Source organism: Vombatus ursinus, unplaced genomic scaffold (genome assembly GCF_900497805.2).
Source record: "Vombatus ursinus unplaced genomic scaffold, bare-nosed wombat genome assembly UNPS02000582.1, whole genome shotgun sequence".
Lineage (NCBI taxonomy): Eukaryota > Metazoa > Chordata > Mammalia > Diprotodontia > Vombatidae > Vombatus > Vombatus ursinus.
The window spans coordinates 25,199,386-25,213,025 of NW_020940360.1; the positions used below are offsets into that span (position 1 = coordinate 25,199,386).

Here is a 13,640-nt window from a genome sequence, read left to right on the forward strand (position 1 = left end):
CTTTTCTTTTTTTTAATCAAATTAACCACTGGTTTATCTATTTTTTTTCATAAAACCAGCTGCTAATTTTATTAGTTCAATAATTTTGTTCCTTTCAATTTTATTAATCTCTCATTCAATTTTTCAGGATTTCCATTTTGGTGTTTAATTGAAGGTTGTTAATTTGTTCTTTTTCTAAATTTTTTTAGTAGCATGTCCAATTTATTGATTTGTTTTCTCTCTTTTATTGATGTATACAATTAGTGACATAATTTTCCCAAGTATCACATTGACGGCATCCCACAAATTTTGTAATGTCTCATTTTTGCCATTCTCTTTAATGAAATTATTGATGGTTTCTATGATTTGTTCTGTGACCTAGTCATTCTTTAGGATTAGATTATTTAGTTTCCAATTAGCTTTTAATCTATGGTTCCATAGCCCTTTATTAAATGTCATTTTTATTGCATTATGGTCTGAAAATGATGCATTTTATGTTTCTTCTTTTCTGCATTTGGTTGTGAGGTTTTTAATGCCCTGATACATGGCCAATTTTTGTGAGGTGCCATATACAGCTGAGAAAAAGATACATTCTTTTCTACTCCCATCATTTTTCTCCAGAGGCCTATCACATCTAACTTTTCTAAGATTCTATTCATCTTCTTGATTCCTTATTTATCTTATGGTGAGATTTATCTAACTGATAATAGATTTATCTATCTGAGAAGGGGAAGGTTGAGGTCCCCCACCAGTATGGTTTTACTGTCTGTTACCTTCTATAATTCATTTAACTTTTCCTTTAAGAATTTGGATGCTATGCCATTTGGTGCATATGTTTACCATTAGTATTACTTCATTGTCTATGGTATCATTCAGCAAAATGTAGTTTCCCTGTTTATCTCTTTCAATTAAGTCTATTTTTGCTTTTGGTTTGTCTGAGATCATGATTTCTACCCCTGCTTTTTTTACTTCAACTGAGGCATAATAGATTCTGTTCTAGCCCTTTATTTTTCTGAGTGCCTCTTTGTTTCAAATGTTTCTTGTAAACAACATATTCTTGGGTTCTAGTTTGTAATTCATTCTGCTATCTCCTTCCATTTTATGACTGAATTCATTCCATTCACATTTACAGTTATCACTACTAACTCCATTTCCCTCCATCCTATTTTCTTTTGTTTATTCTTCTCTCTCTTCTAAAGTCTGTTTTGCTTCTGACCACTGCCTTCTTTATCTGCCTTCCCTTTTATTACCACCCCCTTTTTCTCTTATCCCCTTCCCCTCCTGCTTCCCTATTGTGTAAGACAGATTTTTATTACCAATTTAGTGTGCGTGTATACACACACACACATATACAGCTAGAGAGAGAGAGAGAGAGATTAATTGATTCCCATTTTGAACCATTTAGATGTGAGTGAGGTTCAGGTATTGCCCACCACCCCATTTTTCCCTCCATTGTAAAAATCTTCCTTTCATGCCTCTTTTATGTGAGATAATTTTCCCATTGCCCTTTCCCTTATCAAGGAATCCCTCTTTCTCACCTATTCATTTTTTTTTTACTTCATTCCAACATAATCAACTCACTCCCACAGCCTTTTTCTATATAGAACCCTTCTAACTACTCTAATAATGATAAAGTTCTTAGAACATATATGTATCATCTTCCCATATAGAAAGGTACATAGTTGAACTTTACTGAGTCCCTTATGATTTCTCTTTCATGTTTACCTTTTTATGCTTCTCTTGAGTCTTGTATTGAAAGTCAAATTATCTGTTCAGCTCTCGTCTTTTCATCAAGAATACTTAAAAATCCTCTCATTAAATATCTATTTCTTTTCCCTTGAAGGATTATACTCAGTTTTGCTAGGTAGGTTATTCTTGGTTGTTATTCCAGCTCTTTCACCTTCTGGAATATCATATTCCAAGCCTTCTACTCCTTTAGTGTGGTAGATAGTAAATCATGTGGCTCCACAGTATTTGAAAGGATTCTTTCTGGCTGCTTGAAATATTTTCTCTTTGACCTGGGAGCTTTGGAATTTGACTATAATATCCCTGAAAGTTTTTATTTTGGGATCTCCTTCAGGTGTTGATTGGTGGATTATTTCAATTTCCATTTCACATTCTGGGTCCAGGATACTGGGGCAGTTTTCCTTGATAATTTCATGAAATATGACATCTGGGCTCTTTCTTTTGATTATGGTTTTCAGGTAATCCAATAATTCTTAGAGTATGTTTCCTTGTGCTTTCCAGGTCAGTTGTTTTTCTGATGAGATATTTCACATTTTCTTCTATTTTTTTTTTCATCCTTTTGACTATGTTTTGTTGTTTCTTGACATCTCATGGAGTCCCATTTCTAATTTTTAGGGAATGATTTTCTTCAGTGAGTTTTTATTCCTTTTCCCCTCTCCCCCCAATTTGGCCAATTCTGCATCCAATACTACTACAGAGGTACTCTGTAATCTCTCTCTGACTGTTGTCAGGTCCCCTTACCACTTCTGGCTTGAGAGGTCCCAAAGCTGCTGCTGCTTCTGTCACCACCACCTGGTCCCACCACTACCGTTTCATTCACATAGGCCCCAGCCAATCTCCTCCCCCCTGTCACAGACTTCTTTTTCTGAACTCCTATGTTGATCTGGGCTGGAAGAATGCCTCAGTCTCACCTTCTGTTGCCTTTGCCACTCCTGAATTTGATTTGAGCTGTTATTTTAAAGTTGTTTGGAGAGGAAAGTTGGTAGAGCTTGGCTGAGTGCTTGTCATCTTGGTTCTGTCTCCGGCAATTCAATGTTTTAGAAATTCAGTGTGTTAACCTCTGGGCTTGTTTTCCCATCTGTGACTGAGGGAGAGTGGCTCCTGGCCCACCATTTGTGGACAATACTGTCTGGGAACACATTCCCATTCCCCACCCCTTGCAGTTGCCACCACTGCCACTCCAGGGCTTCGGATCCTTGAAAGTAAGCTTTAACAATGAATGGTAGCATGGCAGTGAAAATTATATTTCAAAGAAAGGACACTGAATGTTTCCCCAGCCTACTGACTTAATTATTCCTTTGGAAACAGGAAAAGAAGGTGAGCTAGTCATGTAGCAAGGGAGCAAGAGATAAAATTCGGACATCTAGTACTGTACTAGTGCCCAAAGAAATTTAAAAGAACTAAAGGAAGTCCCATAGTCTGTTGGGTATCTCTTCTGTAGATGATTTAGGGAAGGCCATGGACAAGAACAGAATCAGAAACAGTACAATTACTTACAAATTTAGAGGGAGTAACTTTATCAATAAAAGCCTCAAGCCATTAAAGTACTGGAAATGTCCCTTTGGAAGAGATGATGGATTATTTGGGCAAGCCCCAATGTGCAAGGTCACACAAAATACATTAGTATAATGTAAGGAAATGGTAAATACTTTTTTTTTGCGGGGGGGGGGAACTTCCCAGTTTTAACCTACACTGAACATATTGAACAATATGACAGTTTTAAAACTAAATGCTTTTTGGGGTGGGGGTTAGGGAGAAGTATGAGAGCAAAGAGCTTAAAAGTTGTTAAATCAATAATTCTAGCAAATTCACAGTTCATTTTACATATACATACACATATATGTGTGTAAATAACATTAAATATATATAATATTTTAATATAATTATTAACTTTTTTGGTTGTTACATCATACTGCTTACTCATATTTAGTTTACAATCAACTAAAACCTTCAGGTCTTTTTCAAACCAGCTAATGAGTTTAACTGTGTCTTTGGAAGGAAATTATTAGATCATTAATAAAATTATACACATATATGTATATACATATACACATATACACACACATACATATATTCACACATGTATATACAAATACAAATTATATGATCATATATAAATAAGATTTATTATATATGTGTCAATAGCAAGATAATATTAAAATATATGGTCTATCATATTATATAATTATCTAGTTTATTTTGTATCATTATATTATTAAAGTATTTTGTATTCCATCTCTCTCTCTCTCTCTCTCTCACACACACACACACACACACACAAACGTGTGTGTGTATGTGTGATCAATGATCCAATAATTCCCTTCAAACACATGGTAACTCAATAGCTGGTCTAAAAAAGATCCAAAGTAGATTGTAAACTACATATAGGTAAATAATATGATGTGACAGCCAAAAAAGTCAATTCCATCTTGGGCTACATCAAAACAGGCATGGCTTCCAAGAATAAGGAAATGATAGTCCCTCTGTACTTTGCCCTGGAGTACTTTATCACACCTGGAGAGTTGTGTTCTGTTCTGGGAGCAACAGTTTAAGTAAGGTAGAGAGCATCCAAGGAAGGGCCACAAGGATGCTGAAGGGCCTTGAGTCCAAATTAGGTGGGATTGGTAGAAGGAACTAGGAATGTTCAGCCTAGAGAGCAAAAGATTCAAGGTTGACATGATAACTGTCTTCAAATATCTGAAAAAAAGTCATGTGGAAGAGAGATCAGATTTGTTCTTTGAGGGCAGAACCAGGCGCAACAAATGGAAAGTTGCAAAGAGGCAAATTTAGGCTTAATGTCAGGAAAAACTTCCTAAAAATCAGGTGTCCAAACGTAGGATGTGCTACCTTTGGAGGTGGTGGGCTCCCCAACACCAACACGACCACTGGAACTCTTCAAGCTGAGGCTAGAATGTGTTGCATGTGTTAGAGTAGGGATTCGCTTTATGCATGAGTTGGACCAGACGGCCACTGAGATCTTTTAAAATTCTATGACTCAAGATCATCGAAGCAAAGCACTCACCAGATTATGTCGGCTTTAATTGCGTTTGTAGAACTGGACCACAGTTCTTCCAGATTCCAAGTCCAGCAGTCTCTTTCTACTATATCACGTGGCCTCTGAGTTGTTCTTTAACATTTTTTCCACCTTTAAATTCTATGATCTGAAGTTAGTACAGTAGGTAAATGCAGTATCTTCTTGAGCTCCCTAAGTCTCTAATAATACCAAACTAAGAGAGGTAGCCCTTTATAGGGAGGATCCTATGGCACCTCCATATTTGGTGTCCTGAGGCTCCTTCATTCTCTGGGTCCTGAAGACTTCCGGAGAGCTTGGGTGGGAACTATACCTTGCAATGTCTGTAACTTTCAGTATAAATAGTATGTTTAATAGAGTTTTGACCTTAGAGAAAATTCTACCAAAGTTGGCATTAAAATATAGTAACAAAATAAAGCTAGTAAAGCCACAATTACGTTTCAGACAACTTACAGTTCTAAAATCCCATGTTCCTAAAAAGGGCACTGCATCAAGGTTATCTCAGCAGATGGCCCTCCGAAACTGTGAGGCTTAATGTGCTCTTTTGGCTTATCTGATTTGTCAATGTGTTATTTTTCTATGGCATTCATCTCCCCACAAATAAAAAGCTATTACTAATAATATGAAGGAAGCACAAAACCTTCAGCTGGGCTTAAATTTAATTCTATATTTATGCATGGCAGGGGGGAGGAATAAGACAGTGGTTTCTTTTCTTTTTTGGGTATGAAATCTCTCGAACTTGGTACACTTCATTTTTTTAATATATATTGTATTTTTTCCCCAATTACATGTTAAAACAATTTTTTAACATTTTTTTTTAAGTTTTGAGTTCCAAATTCTATCCCTCCCTCCCTTTCTCCCCTCTCCCTCCCTGAGACAGTAAGCAATCAGATATAGGTTGTACATGTGCAATCATGTAAAACATTTCTATACTAGTCATTCTGTACAAAGAAATTTCAATAAAAGAAAAAGAATGAAAGAAAGTGAAAAATAGCATATTTCAATCTATATTCAAACAATATCAGTTCTTTCTCTGGAGACAGATAGTATGCTTCATCATTAGTCCTTTGGGATGTCCTGGATCACTGTATTGCTGAGAATAGCTAAGTCATTCACAATTCTTCATCATACAATATTGATGTTGCTGTGCATAATGTTCTCTGGTTCTGTTCACTTCACTTTACATCAGTTCATGTAAATCTTTCCAGGTTTTTCTGAAATCATCCTGCTTTGCATTCCTTGTAACACAATAATATTCCATTACAATCGTATACCACAGTTTGTTTAGCCATTCCCCAGTTGATAGGTATTCTCTTAATTTCCAATTCTTAGCCACCACAAAAAGCTGCTATAAATATTTTTGTACAAATAGGTAATTTTTCCTTATATATTGATGGATCAAAGAATATGCACAGTTTTATAGCTCTTTGGGCTTAGTTCCAAACTGCTCCCCAGAATAGTTGGATCAGTTCACAATTCCACCAACAGTGCAATAATGCTTCTTAAACAGTTTAAGAATTACTGAAGGGGCGACAAGTGGAAAAAGTTTAAGAAGTCCTGCTGAAAATAGGAGACAATGGTTTCTTACCCCCAATAGCCTCCCAAGAATACCCTCCCTACAAATCTTCAAACATTGTGAAAATTAATACATCACAGAGCATGTATCACCTCTGAGATTTCCTTAGTATTTCACTTGTAGTTCTCTTGCCTTGCCAGATTGCCTTGTATTACATTTTTTTTTGGGAGGGGGGGGTCATGTCAGATCACTACATATGCAGTCACACTCAGAAATGCCTTCAGATGAGGCCAGTTCCAGCTTTAAGGCCAAAGGCCAGGGAGTAAGTGACTATGATTTGGCTCCCAAGAGTGAACTTAAGGGTCTCCTGCATGGTAAGGGGAAGTAGCCAGTGTAATGAAAGTTAGTACAGCAAAAGTTCTAGTCCATATTCTGCCACTAAATAGCTGTGTGACCTGAGGCAAACTATTTCTCCTAGGATAATATAATTTGAGCCAGAAAAGATTTTAGAGACCATGGAGAGTCCACCCCTTTTACATATAAGGAACCTAAGGCACAGGTTTAAGTGACTTGGCCTAGATTACATAACTAGTAAGTATCTAAGGCAGAATTTGAACCCAGGTCTTCCTGACTCCAAAACCATCACTCATCACTGTGTCACTTCTGAGTGTATTTCCTCATCTGTTAAATGAGGGGGCTGGACTAGACGACCTCAAAATCCTTTTACGCTCTAAACTGATGACACTATGATATACGTCCCTTGGAAATTACCAGAATAGCCATGTCCCCTTTGGACAAGTCACATAATCTCAGTTTAATTGTCTCCACAAAAAAAGGGTACATTCATTCATTCATCCAATCATTCTACAAGCATTTATTTATGTGCCTTCTATGGGTCAAAAACAGGGCCCACTAATGGGTATCATACTTCTTGCCTTCTCAATGGGTGGGAAGGAGAGAGAGAATTTGGAATTCAAAATTTTTTAAATGAATCCAAAATTTTAAAAATATATTTCATGTGGGGTATACTAAGAAAAAGAAGAAACTCTTGAGGAACCTCTACTTTACTGAGAAAAACCAATACATAAAAAGCAAATGCAAAATGAAAACAAACTGATTTTAGTAGAAGTGTACTAGAAATTGGGAGGAGTGAGAAAAGGAGAGGAAGAGGTAATAAAGTCCTCTAGTGTGATGTAACACTTGAGAGAGGCCTGGAAGGAAGTCAGAGAATTCTAAGCAAAGGTGAGGAGGGAGTGGATTCCAGGTATGGCAGCAGTCAGTACAAAGAAGTGGGAGATGGAATGTCAACAAGCAAGTCAGCTGCTGAAAGACTGAAGGAGGGTAACATACAAGAATCTTAGAAAGGCACCCCTTCAGTTTCCAATTCTTTATCACTACAAAAAGAGCTGTGAACTCTGAGATGCCACCTCAGACCTGAGCTGTAATAAACTCAATAGCCTCCCCACCCAACTAAATGAAGAAGCCCCTAAGAAAAATCAAAAACCCCCGTAACGAGGTTGGGATGTCAAAATCTATAAGGACCTTAATCTAAAACAGACTGCTTGTGGTTCACACTCTTTTCTATGCCAATACCTACCTACACTGAGAATATTAGAAGGTGCCCAAAGGGTGCTTTTAAGGCTGGCTAACTGTGTGATCTGCAAAATCTGGAGGTTGGAACTTCTAAAATCAAAATCAACACATAAGATTGTGATATTTCTGTGGTTGAATTAAAGTAGTGGCAACTTCCTTACCGAAAATGAATTATCTCCAGGGTAGCTTCTGGATCCTGAGATTCCCTGAGGCTGGAAGAAAAGTTTTGCCAGTCTCTGGTCTCAAGAGATATTTAAAAATGCTTCCTGTCCTAGACTCCCAAATGGCCTCCCCAAATAAGCTAAAATATGGCAGGAAATTAAGCAGGGAAAGAAGTTGCTGCTGCTGATGACAGCTTTAACCTCTCACTCCCTAGTCGGCTAGTGGAAAAAGGGTCTCCCTAGGCTCCCTCTACACAAAAATTTATGGTGAGAGGGGAGAAGGGAGAAACCAGAGACTGAAAAAAAAATGTAGTAAATTCACAAGCCTAGAAATTAAGATCCTCCACAGAGAAAAAAGAGGGAGCTGACCGACTGGCCTGCTTCTACACCAAAGGGGCAGAATTTGTGCTTAATTGCATGGATACTAAACAGCTGACAGGCTCCTGCAAACACCTAAGACAGAGGTGGGGAACCTGCAGCCTTGAGGCTACATGCGGCCCCCTAGGTCCTCAAGTGTGGCCCTTTGACTGATTTGTTTATTGAAGTTTGGATTCAGTCAGAGGGCCTGCACTTGAGGACCTAGAGGGCCACATGTGGCCTCCAGGCTGCAGGTTCTCCATCCCTGCCTTAAAATATCAATTGCTACTTAGGAGAGCTCTTCCTAACTGAGGGGAAACCTATTTGACCCAGGGTCCCAGCAGGATGCCCAATTCTACCTGGGCCGTCAGTCATCAGACTTGACCTATTTTCATTTTCCCTGACTGCCCTACATATTAGAAATATATTTAAAGATAGCGTGCTTTACTGTCTTATTATGTACTCCATGTTTCCTTTATTGGATTTTGGTATATCCTAAACCTGTTGGTAAAGCAGTGAACTGGTTATCTACTCTGGAAAGCAATATGATATTATACCCCTAAAGTTACTAACTTTCCATATGCTTTGACCTAGCAATATCACTACTATGTCTATACCCCAAAGAGATCAAAATCACCCATATGTACAAAAATATTTATAGCAACTCTTTTCATGGTAACAAAGAATTGGAAACTAAGGGGATGTCCATCAGCTAGGGAATGGTTGAATAAATAATGATACATGAAGGCAATGGAATACTACTGTGCCATAAGAAATGATGAAATGGGGCAGTTCGGTGGCACAGTGGATAAAGCACCGGCCCTGAAGTCAGGAGGACCTGAGTTCAAATCTGGCCTCAGACCAAACACTTGACACTTACTAGCTATGTGACCCTGGGCAAGTCATTTAACCCCAAGTGCCTAAAAAACAAACAAACAAACAAAAAGAAAAAAAGAAAAAAGAAATGATGAAATAGGAAAGTCTCAGAGAAACCTGGGTCAACTTGTATAAACTGATGCAGATGTAAACGAGCAAAGCACAAACAACTCATATAACAACAATACTGTAAAGACAAACAACTTTGAAAGCCACATGCACTCTGATCAATGCAATGACCAAGATTCCAGAAGACCAACGATGAAGTATGTTACCAACCTCTTTGCAGAGGAATGATAGACTTAGGATGCAGAATGAGATACTTATTTTTTGGATACGGCCAATGGGAAAATTTGGTTTGACCATGCATATTTGTTACAAGGGTTCCAAGGGTTCAAGGGTCTGAGTTTTTTTAATTGATGGTGGGGAGTGCTGAGGGATAAAAAAAGAGTTTAATTCATTGAAAAAAATTAACTAAAAAAGAACATAAGCTCCTTTAGTACAATGACTGTTTTTGCCTTTCATTTACCTCCACTGTTGCTCAGAACACTGATACACCATTAAATGCTTACTCAATGACTGCAGACTTAAATGAAAACTTCTGTATTTTATTTATAATAACAAAGAAATGGAAACTAAGGGAGTGGCCACTGAATTGAGGAATGTCTAAACAAATAATGGTCTAAAAACATGATAAATAATTTATGAATGTAATAGAATATTATTGTGCAACAAGAAATGACATGAGTTGAGACCTCTAAGAAGACCTGTATGAACTAATGCAGAGTAAAGTAGTAGAAACAGAACAATTTATACAATAAGAACACTTCTAGAGAACTTTGTCAAATTTATAAGAATATGAGTTACACCCCAACTGACAAATGGTCAAAGGATATGAACAGGCAGTTTTTAGATGAAGAAATAAAAACTATACATAGTCATGGGAAAAAATGCTCTAAATCATTATTGATTAGAGAAATGCAAATTAAAACAATTTTGAGATATCATCTCACATCTATCAGACTGGCTAAAATGATAGAAAGGGAAAGTGACAAATGTTGTAGGGGATGTGGAAAAATTAGAACACTAACACAGTGTTGGTGGAACTGTGAACTGATCCAACCATTTTGGAGAACAATCTGGAACTATGTCCAAAGAGTTATAAAATTGTGCATATCAGGGGGCAGCTAGATGGCACAGTGGATAGAGCACTGGCCCTGGAGTCAGGACCTGAGTTCAAATCCAGACTCAGACACATAACACTTACTAGATGTGTGACCCTGAGTAAGTCACTTAACCTCACTGCCTAGCAAAAAAAAAAAAAAGGCAAAAACAAAACAAAACTGTGCATATCCTTTGACTCAGCAATACCACTATCAGGCCTGCTTCCCAAGGTGACTAGAGAAAAAGGAAAAGAATGTATATGTTCTAAAATCTTTACAGCAGCTCTCTTGGTGGTGGTAAAGAGCTGGAAATTGAGAGGATGAGTCAATTAGGGAATGGCTAAACAAGTTGTGGTACATAATTGTGATGGAATATTACTGTGCTATCAGAAATGATGAGCTGGTTGATTTTAGAAAAACACTGAACCCAGTGAAAATGAACATGATCTTTCACGGGAGGAGATGGATATTCAACGAAATAAGGGACTTCCATACCTTCCTGATAAAAAGACCAGAGCTCAACAGAAAATTTAATCTTCAAATATAAGACTCAAGAGAAACATAAAAAGGTAAATGGGACAGAAAGTAACAACATGTTGTTAATAAGGACAAACTCTTTACATCACTACAAAGGAAGATGACACTCCTAACTCTTCAGAACTGTATTGTTATTACACCATGTAAAAGCGGTATACATACAGGGGGTGGGTATAAATTGATTTTGATGTAATGATGAAAAAATCTAATCATGTAGGTTCAATGGATCCAAGTAAGTGAATTAATCTAATCTAACTAAGAAAATGTCCTGAGAGAAAAGGAAAGGAGGAGTCAGTCAAGGGTAAATTGTATCACAGGAAAAGGCACAAAAACCTATTACAGCAGAAGGAAGGAAGGGAGGGAGATTAGCATTGTTTGAACCTTAACTCTCTTCAGATTTGGCTTAAGAAGGGAATAACATAATCAGTTAGGTATAGAAATCTAACATGCCCTATAGGCAGTAGAAGGGAAAAGGGGAAAGAAAAGGGAGGGGGCTAATAGAAGGGAGGTGGGACTGAGGGAGACAGTGATCAAAAGCAAAACATTAGTGAGGAGGGAAAAGAAGAAAGGAGAAAGAAAAGCATTTTTTTCTTCTGTTGTGTTTTGTTTCCTCTTTCTGGTGGCTCTTCCTATTAATTCTAATTCTTACTTACAACATCACTAATGTGAAAATATGTTTAATAAGAATGTATGTATATGTATAGCTTATATTAGATTGCAAGCCGTCTGGGGGGGGAGAAAAATTTAAAACTCAAGAGCTTATGGAAGTGATTGTTGATAAATCAAAATAAATTAATTTTAAAAAATAAAAAAACAAACAATAAAAAAGAGAGCCAAAAAAAAAAACAAAACACTGAAAGACTTGCATGAAATAGTGAAGAGTGAAATGAGCTGAACCAAGAGAATGTTGTAGGTATACCGTAACAGCAATAGTTTTCAAAGAACTGTGAATGACTAAGTCATTATGAGTGTTATAAATACTGAAATCAATTACAAAGGACCTATGAAGGAAGATGCTATCTGCCTTCAGAGAACTGACATATAGAAGTATGTATAGTATGGTTTATACATATATATACAGACACACACTCATATATATTATCTAATGGTGGCCTACTCTAGCGAAGAGTGGGGAGGGGTGAGGAGGGAAGGAGAAAAGAAATAGAGTGCACAGCAGAAAACAAAAGAAAACTCAGAAGGAAGCACAGAAAACCAGGGTAGCTTTGACAATAATGTCTAGTATTTATTACATATTTTAAAAAAAGCAAACTGAAATGGAGATTCATGGTTTCATATTAAATCCTCTTTGTATTGTACCATATACATGGAAATGGATTTTTTTCTTTTTGTATTTAAGTTCAAAATGAATACATTTTAGACACACAGATAAAACTCTGAAAGGCTTAAGAACAGATCAATGCAATGAGAACCATCATTACAGAGGTCAGATGATAATCTGCGTTACCCACTTCCTAAAAAGTGGGTAACGCAGGTGATGGATTCAAATGCAGGACGAGATGGACACTTTTGGTCTCAACCGGTATGGCAGTTTGTCGTGCTTGACTATGAATAACGGTTACAAGCGGGTTTTTGTTTGTTTTAAATGGGAGGGAAGGAAAGAAAATAATGTTTAATTTTTTTAAAACTCTGGAAAGGTACTCTGGGGCCGGATTGTGATCTCCCAGGTCACCTGAACCTGCGGGCACAGAAGTTCAATGTCAGCTTCCTCCGCCCTGGTCCTTTCGGCCCCGCCCCAAGGCTGACATTTTCCGCCGGAGTTCGTAATTCCTTCCCCCTGCCCCCTTCCTCCCCTTCCTCCCCGGCCTCCTTGCCCGCGCCTGCGCATTTACCACAACCCCCTATCCGCCCGCTAAGCGTGTGCCCAAGGGCGGGAGGGAGCGCGATCGACACTCACCTTCTGCTGCTGTTGCATGCGGAGGTCCGGCCCCTCGGCCCGCGCTCCGAACCCCAGCTAGCCCCCAGCCGCGAGCCCCCACGGCCCTCAGCCCACCACCTCCCCGCATTGCCGGTGCTCGTGTCCCTTGCCCTTTCCGGTCCCTCCAGCAAACGAGCACCTGCTTCGTAAAGGTTCCAGACACAGTGTGCCCGGCCGTCTCGCGCCTCGCGGGGACGCGAGTTCTTCTCTGGCGCCTTTTTTGGTGGTGGGTGGTCCTTTTTGGAAAGGGGAGGAGCAAGAGAGGAGAGGAGGCAAACCCTAGCCTGCCCGCTGGTCTTCAGTTTTAAGACCCCAGAATCTCGCTAGTAATTAATGTGGTTTAAATCACAAAACGTACTTCTAGTCACGCGCGTTCATTTTACAGATGAGGAAACTGAAGCCAGATTGGAGTTAAATGACTTGTCCAATACTGCGAGGCTAATTGTTGGTTGTAGTAGGATAGCGGCCAAAGCTGTGATTATTTTGTTAAAAAGAGGAGCACCCCTTACCGATGCGGGTTAGCGCAGTCCCTGCAACTTCCAGGCTTATGTAGACCCCACTTAGAGGCTAAGTATCCAGGGTCACCCAACCAGTAGGTCAAACTGGTACTTGATTTCAGTGAATAGATCAATAAACATTTATAAAACGCCTACTGTGTGGTAGGTAATGTGCTAAGAGCAGGGAATACAATGAAAGGTAATAATAATCGCTGCTCTCAAGGAGCTGTGTCTAAAGGGGGAAACAA

At 38.4% G+C, this 13,640-nt stretch overlaps 1 protein-coding gene across 2 annotated transcripts in view; it reads right to left on the reverse strand.

Moving 5' to 3' along the window:
- Positions 1-12,983, reverse strand: part of COQ3 (coenzyme Q3, methyltransferase) — a 29,050-nt gene extending 16,067 nt beyond the window's left edge. Inside the window, exon 1 of one of the 2 annotated variants that reach the window (XM_027855785.1) lies at positions 12,875-12,983. In XM_027855785.1, the coding sequence (XP_027711586.1) occupies positions 12,875-12,983 (109 nt within the window). Of the gene's footprint in view, positions 1-4,747; positions 4,847-12,874 lie in introns of those variants that run through there. The other variant, XM_027855795.1, reaches the window with a different exon arrangement.
- Positions 12,984-13,640: the final 657 nt, after the last annotated feature.